General features: G+C 39.7%; 2 protein-coding genes across 4 annotated transcripts in view; both read left to right on the top strand.

Moving 5' to 3' along the window:
• Nucleotides 1–4,922, top strand: part of palm2akap2 (PALM2 and AKAP2 fusion) — an 81,227-nt gene extending 76,305 nt beyond the window's left edge. For 2 of the 3 annotated variants that reach the window (XM_079660768.1, XM_079660770.1), the window contains exons 16-17: nucleotides 490–528; nucleotides 1,957–4,922. In XM_079660768.1, the coding sequence (XP_079516894.1) occupies nucleotides 490–528; nucleotides 1,957–2,100 (183 nt within the window). In that variant the 3' untranslated portion in view covers nucleotides 2,101–4,922. The remainder of the gene's footprint in view (nucleotides 1–489; nucleotides 529–1,956) is intronic. The other variant, XM_079660769.1, reaches the window with a different exon arrangement.
• A 711-nt stretch (nucleotides 4,923–5,633) lies between these two features.
• slc46a2 (solute carrier family 46 member 2) lies at nucleotides 5,634–15,775 on the top strand. The gene is made up of 7 exons (XM_079656811.1): nucleotides 5,634–6,345; nucleotides 7,159–7,329; nucleotides 9,070–9,285; nucleotides 9,670–9,841; nucleotides 11,624–11,707; nucleotides 12,731–12,887; nucleotides 14,755–15,775. Exons 1-7 carry the CDS (start codon nucleotides 5,872–5,874, stop codon nucleotides 14,810–14,812), a joined length of 1,332 nt encoding a protein of 443 aa, XP_079512937.1. The 5' UTR covers nucleotides 5,634–5,871; the 3' UTR covers nucleotides 14,813–15,775.
• Nucleotides 15,776–15,870: the final 95 nt, after the last annotated feature.

The raw sequence follows: 15,870 nt of genomic DNA, 5'->3' as shown, positions 1-15,870 counted from the left end.
TAGCAGGAATTGAAATTGAAAGTAAGTCCGAGACGCCGGGGGATTTCATCTCTCATTCTTTCTATCTGAATGTGTCTTTACATGCCAGGGTGTCCAGCGGTGTGTCATTATCCGGAATAAGGTCTCTCTTGAGAAGAAGTATTCAATGTTGGCAGACCACACTGTGCAAACTAAGGTTACTGGCTTGGATGGTGGAAAGAAAAAGTTACATAACCAGAAAATGTCTCAAGCAGCAGTTTCACTTCTCCATCTGTTGGTCCATACACTTCATTTAATCCCAAACAGGGAAAGATACACCTGTGAGCAACATCACATTATACTAACAAATCATATATACCGTAAAGCACACCTATGTGTCATGCCTTTTTCAAGATATCTAACAGAATGTATCTTGAACATCCAGCAGGCTTTTTGTTTCCCACTGTTGCAGGTATTGTTTTTCACATGTTGACTCTTTGTACTGTTGCTTCTCTCCTGCTGGTCGCTCAGTATGCCCGTTTGTTGCTGGTCAACGAGGTAACCACTGAGGTACCTGTCTCACTGTTCACTCCTTAACTCACAGACCTGGGTCAGACTCGATTCAAAAGTATTGGAAAAGCAATACATTCCCATTTATATTTGGACTGTTCCTGTAACAATTAAACAGTGGTTAGAGCTGGCGGCCCATACGCTGTGTCCGCCGCCAGGTTTCAGGAAATGTCCTCCCCTCTATCTCCCCCTTTTAACTCTGTATCTCCAAGTAAAGGCAATATATGGCCCAAAAATGTTATATAAGAAGAAAAAAAAAACTTACGTAGCTCTCAAATACAGACGAGTTCCTAGAGTGGAGATTTCCACTGGGAGCTACTTTCTTATTCCCCATGTAACGTACTGTATACAAGTTTGTAGATGATAAATGTAACGTCACTCATTCGGCCAGATCCTGAAAACAAAGATGGGGATGTATTATTTGAGTTTGAAACCCTGGACCGAGAAGATACTGTGAAGAAAACCTTAAAAGTTTGAAATCTGATCCCAGGTCTGCTTGTGGTCGCACTGCATTAGTGTTCTGCTCTGTGGTGTTGGTGCTGCATGTGCTTTTCCATGAATTTGGTATGACCTTTGACCCCCCCCCACAACCCTTGCCCCATGCACTGCTTTTAGCCTCTGTATACTGTACAACTTACATTATACTACGAGCCTCAGTTAAAAAAATTAAAATACAAAAATATGTACAGTAGTTAAGGTCAAGTTGTGCTATTAAGTGTAAAGGTAAAAAAAAAAAAAGATTTGTATTATTTCAAAATAATTGTTCAAATGTTGAGTACATAATGGTAATTTTCTGTGAAAAGTATCGATAAAGGTAACAAATATCATAATTTGTCTTCGGGATACAATTCTTAAAATAATATGTACATTTGAGTTGTTATATTTGGTTGATGTCTATGTTGTGATCATTATGGACTGGAAGTCATAGAAACAGTACAACACTAGGTACTGACGTAAAAGCTTAAGTAGGCCTCAGTGTTTTAATAATAATTTAGTGTCCATCCTTTTCCACTCATTTCCCCTTCTCCCTGGATTCCTTCTCACTAAACAGTCACTCCTGTGTGGAACAGTGTGCTCATGTGTTAGTCACTGTGTGTGTGGTGGTGTGTGTCTTGGCACAAGTGTGTGAGACAGATTGTGATCCGGGATCAAATCCAATATTGAAGCATGACATTTTCCCCTGAAATGGAGTCAAATAACTTTAGTTTTTACCGTCAAATACAGCAGGTGCGCTTCATTTGGTGGTTTATTAATGACTCCTTTACTGCGGGATGGTTTAACCAAGCGCTCCATCAGTTTTTGACACACTGCATGCGACGTTAAAGCCACTGTGGTGTGTTTCTTTTATGATGGTGTTGCCACTTAAAAACATATTTTAGTAGACAGTGCTTACGTATGATTCTCTGACTGTTGTTTTCTAACTGACAGGTTCTGGAGGCCACTCGCGTCACCAGGAGGAAAAGCGACATGGCGCGGAAATGGGAGGCCGGTATCTACGCTAATGAGGATGGAGAAGGAGGAGGAGAAGAAGAAGAGGAGGAGGAGGAGGAAGAAGAAGAAGAAGAGGAGTAAGCAGAAGAGTAAGCAGCTCCTCCCAGAGACAGTTATAGAACAAGTGGGAAGGACAAGAAGAAGAAAAAACGCAGCAAGGAGAGGGGCAAAAGTATTTATTTTACTAAAAGTATTCTTATGATCACATGACCCGTTGGCTCGACCATTGAGGCTCATCTAAGAAAAGAAGGATTGAAGGCCAACCGTATGTTAAGAGGCTGAGAATGTGAGAGACTTTTAAGGTGTTGAGGCCATTTTGAAAAAGGTCAGTGACGTGAAAGACACTTTGAAAGGGTTTTAAGATGGTTTTAGAGCGATTCAAAGGTTTTAACAGTTTGAGACGTTGAATGACTTAAATATTCATAGGAATTTCCTGTAATTTTTTTATTGAAAGATGTTCTGGGATCTGAAGATTTTACTCTGACAGGTTGCCTGAGACTTGCTGATGATGTTTTCTTGGCAATGGATGCTTGATAACAACCCAAACCAAAAAAACGAAGAAAAAGAAAGACCATATTTCTGTAATTCCAGAATGATTTCTACCTGGATTTGATGAACCCAAACGGGACCTGGTGCGTCACATACAGTAAAGTTTGATATCGAGCATCCTGCAGTGCCACAGTACGCCACAGTACAGATGTGAGACACGTATGACATGTTTGTAGGAGCTTTTGCAATCACTTGAAGCATCTGTGTTCAATTTAAGTGCCGACTTGGCTGTCCTTGGAAATGCTATCGTGGAAATTTGCTAAACTAGCATCAAGGTTCAACTTTGCCTTAGATCATGAGTAATCGTAGGATGCACGATATGTACAGAGTATGTTATCTTCTCCTATTCTGTATGAAAACAGTTTCAAAAGAGTCAAACACACAGCCGCGTTGGATAGAAAGGAAACACTACTCTTCAGTGACTTCATAAAGAGGGACTGCGGGTCATGTTTGCGTCTCTTCAGTCAGTTGATTAAGGGGCGGGGTCGGGGGTTTTGTATTCTAAAAATCGCTTATTTTACCTTTACTCGCTACGTCGCTTTGCGGACCCGTGCTTTCAGATGTAAGTAGTTGTTTGATGTATTATACTGAGGTAGGACTGTGTATTGTGAACATGTATGTAGAGATTCCAGCAGGGCCGTGTATCTACTATCCCTAAGTTTGATAATAGAAATGTATGGGGAAAAGCGTTTTATAAAAAAGTGTTCATACCATCAGCGTAGTTTCCAATTTATTTAAGAAGTACTGATTGTGTGCATGAAATGACACTCCTTTTACAACCTGTAACAAGCACACAAACAGGCAAAAAATAACTACCAGTTCAACAGGCTGCAACGGAGTGTCCGTTCGTTTTCTATGTTAATACCACAGAAGTTGGATATTTGTGTGTTGAGGTTGTCAGTTTTTATACTATATATATTGAGAGAATTTTGCAGGACGTCCTGTTTCGTTAAACGACTGAAGAGTTTCAGGCTTCTATTTGGGAGGCAACACTGTGGATTGTAAGGGGGTAGAACGTTTAAGCAAATTAAAAGCAATCAGAACAATCCCTGCAGCTTACAGGACTGACTTTAAATGAAAAGTGTTTCAACATGGCTGAAGAAAATATATTTTCGAACCACTTTCACTGATAGGATTCTACTTTTCAGTCTGTGTTCGCTTGTTTAATGAAGCCTTTTAGATTATCTTCCAGCATTAGGATGTCAGGAGGATGGTGAGAAGTTTTTTGTCTTTTTTCGATCATCTGCTGGCATTTCCTGTTTCAAGTGTCCTTTTGTCTAGACCTTTCAGTGTGCCCACAAACACACTAAATACAAATCTATATCATTAAAACTGAGGTAAACTTGCACAGAAATTGCATAACTGCGGGACATGAACTGACCATTAATGACTTTCGGTTATATTTATTGGGACAGTCCCATCCTAAGTGCAAATGATCTGACTCTATTTAATTGTAATGATGGGGAAAACAGTGCCAGTAACCACCAAGCAGAAGTGTGTGATGTGTCCATTTCCCCCGGAAACAATCACCATACATTGGTTCCAGAAAATCCACCTCTCCCTTGTTTTTCTACACGTGATAATATATGGTGAAAAAAAGTATTTAAAGAGAACCAGTGTCCTTTTTTATGGCGGAGGTGTCATTGTGGTGCAGCAGGTGTGTGAATAGTTGCAACGGAGGTACAGTGATGCTGATATGAGGTTTTGCAACCGGTTTAGGCAAAAACAAAATGGTATTATGACGCATTTTTACAAAAATAAATATTAGATTTTAGAGATGCTTGAAACCCAGATCTTTTCAGGGTTGAATGGCAGAAAACTGATAGTGATGTTTGACAGTCTCCTATATCTTAGCTTTATATACAGCACAATTTGAGTTTTAAGCAACAAAAACAAAGGCTTTGTCTCTAGCTTACTGTAGCTGCTGCAACACATACTGTGTTATGTACACACACACCAACACCAACCTCATTTCCCCTGAAGAGGTTGAATCAAACCCTAAATCGAGTTCTCACTAAATAACGCTTTTGAAATGGTTACACACAATGCGCTCGCAGAGCAGTTCTATCTGTGATTTATTATTTGTATTATTATGCTTTTGTTGTTTGAGTTTATGGTGCAGAGATGTTTTATTTATCTTTTGAAAATGCCGGTAGTTCCCCTGCAGGAGTGCCCAAGCTTCAGCGTGTGTGTGCGATAAAGCAATCGTATTATACAGTATAACCTCTGTTCCTATGTTAACCACTTGTACGCTCATACTCTGCTTTCTTATTTTATAGGACATGTAAGGCTCACACTTATACACCTACTATACATATTATGAATATTTTCTCATTAAAAACAAAACCTGTACACGTGGGATCTCTGAGTGTTTTATTCTGGTGTTAAACTAAGATGTCTTTGAAACAAAAATAACTAAATGTAGTCAGTCATTTTTTCTGATTGACTTTATTTCATGTTTTATCATTGCGGAGAGGAAAACTCAAGGAACACGTGCATCACAGTGATTAAAGGGGCCCTATCATGGAAATGTTCAGGTTCATATTTGTATTTTGTGCCTCTTCTGCAACATGTTTACATGCCTTAATGTTCAAACGGTCTTTATTCTTCTCTACTGTTCTACTCTACCTCTTTTCACCCCCTATCTAAAATCAGACCTGCTCTGATTGGTTAGCTCTGTTGTGATCGGTCAACCGCTGAGATGTCCTGCCCTCAGCCTGTCATGTACAAATCATGTTGGAATGCCAGCCAATAGAAACAAGAATGTTATGTAGTGATGTCTCCATGTCCCAGATGTAAACTATAACACAATACAGGAAAGTGAAACCCCATAAAAGCATAATAGGGCCTCTTTAATTTAAATCCAATAATGAAAACACTATCAGAAAAATAAACTGTTCAGTCTATTAACTGATTTATATTTTTTCCTGACATGCCACGGAATCCAGAGATAACATCAGCTTTGATGATTTAATTTTCCTTTGTGTTATTGTTACTTTTTTAAGTGTGGACTTGTTTCTGTTGTGTGGCCATATACTGTCATGAAATATTGAAAATATTTCACACAGTGAGTATACACACTCTCCAGTGTCATCGTCGTGCCTGTGGTAAGAGTCACAGTAGGAAGTAGGCGTGGGAGATTATTATTTACACCCTCGCTGCTTTTTATTTCAAACACACACACACTACTGGGTGAAGCAGGAACAGCATTGACACCAGAGTAACTCCAGCAGCTGCTTTGTGGAAGTTTTCCCACTCATTTTGTCTTCCATAAGAGAGTTGTGTGTGAGTGACAGTGTCACCATGGTCCTGCCTGGCTCGTGCCATGCGGCGTTCACGGTCCTCCGGCAGATAGAGTCGGTGGTGGTGCTGGAGCAGCTGGGCAGCAGTCTCTTCGACACCGCCCTGCAGATGGTGGTGAAGGACCGGAGTGTCAACGCCACCTACACCGACGTATCCGAGAAAGACAGCCAGCAGAAGTTCATGACAGACTTCTTCTTGATCTACAACCTCATCATCGGGCTGACTCCCATCCTACCCGCCATGTTGCTGGCCAGGTTAGGGGACCGCGGCTGGAGGAGAGCCCCCATCATGCTGCCCCTCAGCGGGTACCTGCTGTCCAGGCTCGCCCTGCTGCTGGTGGTCCTCTTCCGGCTCCCGCTGGAGGTGATGTACGGAGCCGGGGTGGTCTTCGGGCTGTCTGGGGGCTTCTGCGCGTACTGGCCCGGCGTGATGACGCTGGCGTCGCTCGGCTCCACGGCGAAGGACCGATCCAAGGTCAGTACTCAGTTAGTGTTACCTGCTGCACAATGAAGTGTGAAAGTACAACAGAATAAAGTAAATAAATACTCTGTTACATGCAAAAGTCCCCCTATCAAAATGCGAGGCCTACTTAAGTCAAATAATAATTTTATAAACGTTAGAATATACTTATAGCTTAGTTTAAAAAGTATGCTCAACATCCCATTTCAGAATAATTTTGGGACTTTGAGTTCATTATTAATAAAGTAAAAACAAAGTTTTATCTTGAACATTCTGAATCGCAGTCTTCAAATGTAGGCTACTAAAGTATTATTTTTATTTTTTTATATTGTGGATTAAAATGCCATGTTTGCCTCTGAATTGCAGTGGAGTAGGATAGTGTAGCAGTAAATGGAAATACTCAAGTAAATCACAAGAGCTTAACTACAAAATTGTATTTAACGACTTTTAACTACAAAATTGGAGTCAAGTAGGCGACAATACTTGAGGAAAGAAGGTCACAAGTAACAGTCCACCACAGAACAAACGTGTTGTGATAAGGGAAATTAAAGTCTTCTTTAAAGCTGCATTAGACATCGTGATGTGACAATATGCACTGTAATGTGAAAGACTTTCCAAAAGCCTAACAATGTCATGTCATTCGTGACCCATTTTGACAAATACATGTACAGTAGGCTACATCATTGTCATAAATGCAACCAAGAGCAACATATAATGGCACTAAATTATATTTGTTTAACCATTTATCTGCCAAATACAAAAACAACAATGGACAAATGTACTTTCTTCACAACTGTTCAATGAAGAAATGTTCCTTGTCCCCTGCAGGTGTTGATGAGGGTGGAGCTGCTGTACGGGGCGGCCGGCCTGGTGGGCAGCCTGGTGTCGGGGCACCTCTTCCTGCTCTACAGCTCCAGCACCCAACACGGGTCCATCCTGCTCTCCGTGAGCACTCTGCTGCACCTGCTCTGCCTCTTACACTCCATCACCCTGCTGCAGGTACAGTTTGGATTGTGGAGCTGCTTGGTGTGAATCACTTCATTCAGCTGCTGTTCAATGGACTTGTTGTCTGGTCCTCTCTTTCAAAGAGCACATATTGCAGTCTGTGGTTTTGATTACTTACAAAGGCAATTAAAACAACAAAGATAACTTTTAGCTCTGCTACGCTGTCATGTGTTCTCCGTCTGGTTTCTCTTTTTCTGAGGGTTGCCAAAGCATGCTCTAATCATTTAAAGAGGACATGTTATATTGAGGCTCTTCTCATTTAAAGAGGACATTTTATGTTCAGTTTCATATTTGTATTTTTTCTTCTACTCTGAAATGTTTACAGTACATGCTTTAATGTTTAAAATATCTTTATTTTCCTTTTTTCACCCTCTGTCTGAAACCAGAGTCCCGTCTGCTCTGATTGGTTAGCTGGCTGGCTTTGTTGTGATTGGTCAACCATGCACAAAAACCTTTATAATACACTACAGGGAAGGGAAAACCCCAAAAAGCATAATGAGGCCCTTTTTAAAGACAGACAGATACAAATCAAGAAAAGTAAAACTAATAAAAATTGCAAATAACACCAATTATTTGACAAAAATGCGTGTTTGACAGAGTTGTGAGATGCGTTATGATGCAGCTGTCCCTTGAATTTCTGTGTGTTTTGCTTTAAATATGCATACTTATCAGTTTCAAACCTTCACGAAAAACTTGCCACATTCACACACTGTGTCTTTGGTCATATTCTCCGGAGACTCCAAGTTCAGCAAGGATCGTATAACTTGTAGTTTCCTTGCTTGATAGTACATGAGCTATGTAACAGAAAGCATTGTCAAGCAATTACCACCACGGTGAACTAGGATCTCAGATCGCTTTGAGAGGAGCTCAGCTGTCTGGGATTCATTTCCCAAGAGAGTGTGTGTGTGTGTGTGTGTGTGTGTGTGTGTGTGTGTGTGTGTGTGTGTGTGTGTGTGTGTGTGTGTGTGTGTGTGTGTGTGTGTGTGTGTGTGTGTGTGTGTGTGTGTGTGTGTGTGTGTGTGTGTGTGTGTGTGTGTGTGTGTGTGTGTGTGTGTGTGTGTGTGTGTGTGTGTGTGTGTGTGTGTGTGTGTGTGTGTGTGTGTGTGTGTTTGTGTGTGTGTGTGTGCGTGCAGTAATACATTTTATAGACCACAGTTATACTAAGGTTGTTGTTTGTTAGTTTTACTTTGACTTTGCTTCTGGAAAGGTTTGCTAAATACCAAAGCATTGTATTATGTTTAGCCAGAGACTGAGATCACTCACTGTTGTCACTGACTTGGCCCCACCTTGGTAAAACATTCTTTGCTGATGATAAACCATCTGACATATTTCCTTGTAAGAATCTAATGGATGGAATAATATCCGTCAAGTTGTTCAGCCGGTTGGAATGGGTGGCACAGGTAATACTAGTACCAGGAATGTTTTTCAGACCTAAAAAATCTTACAAAATAACTCACATAAATGATATACAACAACAAGGCATTAAATCAAAAGGAAAATCAAAAGATGTTGACTGAAAAGGTGAAGATTCAGCCTTTAATACTAACTATATAAACACTAATAGGCAACCCTTTAACTGATTCGTTTCCCATAAAAAAAAAATCTGTTTATCTCACCCTTATTAACTCTGTATAGTATTAAGGGGTAACAAAAGATCCAATTAAAACCGTTAAACCACTCATATCGTCATTTTCTCTCCCCGAATTGAGCCTACTTCATCCATTTATATTTCAGGTGAAGCCAGTCCCCATCCCAGAGCCAGAGGACGCCTGCGACCTCCTGCCCCAGGCCCCCGGGGGGGTCCCTGTGGAGGCCCCTGTAGGGAGGAACATGGTGAACGTGGCTCTGCTGTTTGTTGCTGCCATGCTGTACGTCTCCGCAGTGGCGGGGGCCATGGAAATACTGGGTCCCTTTGTGTTGAAAGAGCCACTCAGCTGGAGCGCCACTCAGGTGACATGTTGCTCTCTTTTTATATCTGTATTAAGGTCTCTTTGTGAATTTGATGGATGTAGTTAGACTAAAATAATAGAGTAAAACAGATTATACTCTTAAATTATATAAATACTTGCAGCTGTCAACGTTCACCTTTTAAATGGCCTGGAAAATTGGGAAATATTAACACTAAGTTACTGGTTTCACTTACTTAGTATGCATGTAACGCTTTGTAAATTCAACTTATTGTAATGTCAGGCTGCATAAAGTAAGTTTGTTTTTATGTACAGTATAATGAATATTCATTTGATTTTGTCTCACTTGTAATTGATCCCTTCATTTTTTCCTTTCTTCCATTGTTTTATTCTCTTTGACCTTATTTCCCTTCTCTCTCGTCCCCAGGTGGGTTATGGGAACGCAGCGGGCTGCACCATCTTCCTGACCAGCTTCCTGGGCGTCATGGTGTTTCGCCGCTACATCAGCGACACGTCTCTCATCCTGATCGGCATGCTGTCGTTCGCATCGGGAATTTACTTCATGTCCTTCGTCACGGCAACCTACATGTTCTACCTGGGTGAGACTCAGACACAGTTTGTGCTCCATCCTGACTAATGGACATTTTAACTTTGAAAAAAAAGTTGATGCAGACAGATTGTAGTTCAGGCCATGTTTTATTTTTTCTGTTTTTTGCCTTACGCCCCGGGATAGGCAAAATATTGGACTACCAATATCAATTTATCTTTTTTTTTTTAATAATGAAAAAGTCCTTTGACATTGACACAATGGTTAAAACGGTTATTCTTAATAGGAATATCAGGTTTAGTTTTTTAATTGATTACTACAAGAATCCAGTCTTTCACTTTGCAAAAAACAACTTTGTTTTAGTTGCTATTTCTGAATTCAATTTGGAATTTGGAAGTATGAATATTGAATGTAGCTGAGGAACTGAATCTGTGTTATGTGTTCTGACAGATCTCTGTTATCAGAACACATTCTGAAATGTAGGAACCAATTTGGGGAATTGAGAGTGAGAGCCATACTACTATAGTATGTCATAAAAAGTATCATTATGTCGTATGCCAGATAAAGTGCCAAAGAAATGTCTTCTTAATGATATCATAGACCAGTGGTTCTCAATTGGTGGGTCGCGATCCGCGGATGTGTGAGTGAAGAAAAAAAATTGAATTTTTTTTACATTTTATTTTTGAAGGCCCGATTTTCTAACGCTGTACATGCAGTAGGCGTTGGACTGGAAGTACCGGAGACCATAAACGGTTTTGAAAACTTCTGTTGTAGTGATCATCTTCTCAAAAAAACATCTTTGCTGATGTCGACCCTTACCCACAATTTAAAGTAATTCACACAGACTCTCTCCTCTTTACTCTTCTCTCTGTGAGGAGCATCAAGCTGTCAGAACAAAGTGAAAAACAAACAATGGCATAAAATATTATGAATATGTCAGGTAGTAATAGATTTATTTATTTTCTTCTCAGAGTGTACCAGAATGCGTAGTTTATATGTTAGTATTTCTAAAAATCTCCTGGGGGAGAATCCCCCCAGACCCCCTTCTGGGGCTGGGTTTTCAGCATTTGTGCCTTTTTATGTTACACAGTTCAGCTTTGATTCCATCATCTCATTAAACCTTATACTTTAGTTCTGTGAAGGGATATATGCACTGTACTTCACTTTAATTAATAATGTATGCTATAAAGCGTATATATTACAGCACGATTTTTTGTTGAATAGGTTGTGGTTCGAAATATTGGGTCGCGATTTATTGACAAAGTAAAAAGTGGGTCCCGAGGCCTAACCAGTTGAGAACCACTGTCATAGACAATGTCATAAAGGAGTGATAACTTTGCTCTTAGGCCATAACACATATGGGAAAGGACACAATAAAGTTTATTATCATAAAGCAAACTCATAAAGAAGTAGCTACCAATATGAGATTTATAAATCAGCACCATTAGTGATGAAAGCCAAACAGGTGGGTGAATATACCTCACATGTTGAGGTATAGTATGTCACAAAAAAGTCACAATAGATGTCATATTATAGATTGCCATAAAAGACATATCGTATAAAAGTTCACAATATAGCATTACATCAAAAATATAAAACATGCCTTCTTGGTATAGTTTGCAAACAAGGTAATGAAAAATGTCATATAGTATGAAATAAGCCACAATTAAAGCCAGTAGTGATTTATATTCAGACATATTGGGTCAAAGTGATTGTTAGGTGACATCGGTGAGATCCTACAGGTATAGAAAGTAGTAGCCGGTGATGGTGCGTGTAAAGTGATATTGTGGAGGTATTTACAGAAACATAACATTCAGTTCTGATGTCTCCGCAGCCCGCTCACTCACCCTGTTCGCCCTCATCCCGATGCCCACCATCAGATCTCTGCTCTCACAGCAGGTCCCTGCATCCTCCTGTGGTGAGTGTGCAACAAGTGTGTGTGTGTGTGTGTGTGTGTGTGTGTGTGTGTGTGTGTGTGTGTGTGTGTGTGTGTGTGTGTGTGTGTGTGTGTGTGTGTGTGTGTGTGTGTGTGTGTGTGTGTGTGTGTGTGTGTGTGTGTGTGTGTGTGTGTGTGTGTGTGTGTGTGTGTGTAGCCATGTAAGAGCACGACAGATACACATTGGTGTCAGTAGTTCCAATCAAACCTCAGACCGTGTTAAAACAAGGAAGTTGAGGAAGAAGGATTACAACATTACAGTTCCTAAAACTTGAGTTTGCAGTCTGAAGTTCATGGGCAGATCAGGAAGAAACTCCCTTACTGACGCTCCGACTGCTACAGTTATTATACATCAGCGTACAGACAGTAATAACTGACCGGAGGCCCCTCATAGCCACAATTTCAGGAAAATTAAGTCACCTCTGAGGCACTTATTCATAGATTTGTATCCAGCTACCAATCCTTGTTTGTTGGCCTTTAGTGTCCTGTGTGTATGCACGGTGCCATGCAGCATGTAGACAGGGAGGAGTGGTACATACTGAAAACACTCACGCTGGTCTGTGCCAAAAAGATGACACGTGCTGAAGAGCATGTTCTGTGGCTAGTCAGAGTCATGCTTCTTCTTTCTGACACATACACACACACACACGCACGCACGCACACACACACACACACACACACACACACACTTTGTTTGATAAATCAGTGCAATGCAAGCAGCAGCAACATCAACCCCTTTTCTGTCTACGTGCCAACAAGTGCATATACAAGGAAATATAAAATAACGATGTTTACAGTCTTTCTGCTAATCTGAGATTACAGTGTTTTATACATATAGTTGAGAGTGGTGTTAGAAAGCAAATACATTTAATTCCCCAAAAATATTCCTTTAAAGAGATCCCTCTGAGATTAGCTTATCCCAAAAGAAAATGATATGTGTGTGTTTCCCTCCCTAATGTATTTACTGTATCTGTCCTTTGCCCTGTCCCTCCTCCTTCCCATCAGGCACTGCTCTCACCTCCCTGCAGCTGGCTCTGAAGTTTGCCAGCCTGGCCTACCTCCCGGCCTTCACTAAGATCTACCAGCAGACCCTGGGCTGGTTCCCAGGCTTCGTCTTCACGCTGTCCAGCATAATCACCGTGCTGGGGATGATACCAATATGGTGAGAGGGGGGTTACACTGTTGCCGGGAGTGATACCCTCAATGCCTGGGATCAATATTTGTTTGGAGCATTTTTCAGTCTTAGGGTTTAAAATGTATGAAAACAAGATAAGTTTGATACAAAAAAATTGAAGATTGTTTTCTCATGCGTTACTTATAATGTGACTTTCTTTATGGTGCTTTTTGTTTGAATTAGACCCTACGTTTGATTACATTTCTACCTCATTAATGGACATTTCTATTCGTTGTTTTATTTTTTAAATATTTTGACCATAGATGAATGCATTTGGTCCTTTGATATTACCAGAGGTGGGAAGTAACCAAGTACATTTACTCAAGAACTGTACTTAAGTAAAAATGTTGAGGTACTTTACTTGAGTATTTCAATTATGTTAGTTTGTATTTCTACTCCACTACAATTCAGAGGTAAATCCTGTACTTTTACTCCACTACATTTATTTAATACCTTTAGTTACTTTACAGATTTGGATAAATGATGTGAAATATATTCAACTCTTAAATCAGCCTTTAGTTACACCTGGAGTAAATTCACAAGTTACCCTGCAGTAAATAAAGTCATTAAAACCATCTCCACCTTTACCAGCTTTGATAACACTTTAATGATTAATAATTATAAAACATATCATATATATTATTCTGAAATGGGCCCATCTGAATAGTGAGTACTTTGACTTTTGGTACTTTAAGTATATTCTGATGCTAATACTAGTACTTTTACTTGAGTAACATTTTGATTGCAGGACTTTTACTTGTAAGAGTATTCCTACACTCTGGCACTTCTACTTTTACTCAAGTCCAACATCTGAGTACTTCTACTTTTACTCAAGTCCAACATCTGAGTACTTTTCCCACCTCTGGATATTATTGCAGGGATGAGTTGAGAGAAAACAATTAGTGTATTCCCTGTCAACAACTCTTTTATTTGAGGCTCCAAACTGGTTCACTTCGAAACAACAATAATGAAATCTACCTCAAAGATAACAAGTTTGATGCCATTCCCACCTGTCCACTTAGATAAGGCCATTATTTATTTATTTACCTTAAATCTTATGTAGATACCTTTAAGAAAAGACACAATTGAAATACATCAAGGGTAATATAGCAGTGACGTGCGGTGAGGTTCATGGCTGGTGAGGCACTGACTGATATATCGAAATATTCTGTTATTTTCAAAAGCTTTTTTAGTCTGATGCTTCGATTCATTTTAAACAGACCGTTCAACAGAAGGATACCCAAAATCTAAATATTGGATTGTTCTCTCTTAGTAAGATCCCATTTTCATTACAATTGTGGTCTTACCTTGACTTGAAGATGAAGTCCATGCTATCCTTCTGGACAACAATTTCTATTACTTTTTTTGTAAAAGTCCTCCGATGGCTTGAGTGCGCTCACAAAATAAGTGGCCGCTCTAAATTAGTGCCCGCGTTCCAGCCAGTTGATGTAGGGTTACGTGAGGCAGAGCTCGTGCCTGCCTCACTTCTCATCGCTCCCATGTAGCCTAGTTGTAGCGGAGCTCTGCAAATTTGCCGATTTTGACAATAAAAAGCGATTGGAATTATACCGAAATCACATTTACAACACAGATCGTTGGTGAGATTTTATTATTATTATTATTATTATTATTATTATTATTATTATTTAGTTTTTCTTTAGTTTTTTTCCCGTTTCATTGGAGTATGACAAGTGACCACGCCTCCCCTGACTGCACGTTGCTGGTATATAGGGTCAATCTACAGTATTGTTGTTGCATGACATGTCTCCTGCTGATGTAAAAACTTGTTTATCCTGCTTTGAAGACTCACACACCTCGTTTTCTCATCATAATATTTCCTCTCTTCTCCCTCCAGTGTCATCGGCTGCAGATCTCCTAAAAGGCAACGGAACGAAACGATCCAAGAGGACTGAGCCCCCCCCCCCCCCCCCCAGCCGTGAGCTAGCATCGGTACGAGTAAGCAACTGAGACAGGAATTGGGCAGAAAGCAGAATGGTGCCTTTAATGTCACTTCCTATTGTGGTGAAACTTTAGACATGTAGTAGAGGAGATCCTACTTCTATTTTTGTACTCCAATACAGGCCTTTATATGAACAAATACCTATTTTACAATCGGTTTTGACAAATGTCATAAACCAACAGAATTTTAGTGACATTTTTATAAATTGAAGTCATCTCCACAGCAACACCAACAAGGGGATTTTACCACAATGTAAATATGTCATTGAATGTGTCCAACTTGTCCCATTGCAGCCATCATCTAAAGGAGTGTGAGCTAAGAATGACGGAGTATATAGGGACATCATTTGAAAAGTATTAGCACTTTTAGAGTTATTTTTTCTACTGCTTTGAGGTTAGGGTTATAAAAATATATAATTTAGAAATGTGTTTTTTAATAGCCACGCAAGTCTCTCTGTGTGTGTGTGTGTGTGTGTGTGTGTGTGTGTGTGTGTGTGTGTGTGTGTGTTTGTGTGTGTGTGTGTGTGTGTCCTGTAATTGTGCTTTATTTTTTACTTGTGTTGGATTGAAGGAAAGAACCTGCAGCCTGCATAGTTTTTTTATGTTATGCATTACTTTATGATTGCACTATTAATTGTTTACACTTAACAAGGCACAAACCCACAAAGGCTCCTGTCAATAACTTGAAATAGGTTTGAATACGTTTATTACAGCCAAGGTACAGTTCATGTTGGGGTTGAAACAGAGGGCATTTGCACTGATGAGACTTAAAGCTGCAACTCTGGTACGGTATTTTGTTTTTGATAACAATGTCAAAGGTTTGTCTGAAGTTTTTAATGTGATTTGTTGATATGGAACCAACTGTTGTGATATTCACACTAATTCTGCCAATAAAGTTGTTTTGAACATTCAAGTATTATGACAGTCTATAGTTCTTCTTTAAGACATAATATAGTATGACCTTTTGCATTTTTAATAACATATTTTACTATGACTTTTATATTTTTTTCTC

Source organism: Notothenia rossii, assembly GCF_949606895.1.
Source record: "Notothenia rossii genome assembly, chromosome: 11".
Lineage (NCBI taxonomy): Eukaryota > Metazoa > Chordata > Actinopteri > Perciformes > Nototheniidae > Notothenia > Notothenia rossii.
This window is presented reverse-complemented; position numbering and strand designations above follow the sequence as displayed.

What these genes read in the sequence shown, in the direction of transcription:
- slc46a2 (XM_079656811.1), top strand. Translation starts at nt 5,872, where the DNA reads ATGGTCCTGCCTGGCTCGTGCCATGCGGCGTTCACGGTCCTCCGGCAG. An exon ending in ACTCCATCACCCTGCTGCAG is followed by an intron (nt 7,330 to 9,069) that starts GTACAGTTTGGA and finishes TTTATATTTCAG; the next exon opens with GTGAAGCCAGTCCCCATCCC. An exon ending in TCAGCTGGAGCGCCACTCAG is followed by an intron (nt 9,286 to 9,669) that starts GTGACATGTTGC and finishes TCTCGTCCCCAG; the next exon opens with GTGGGTTATGGGAACGCAGC.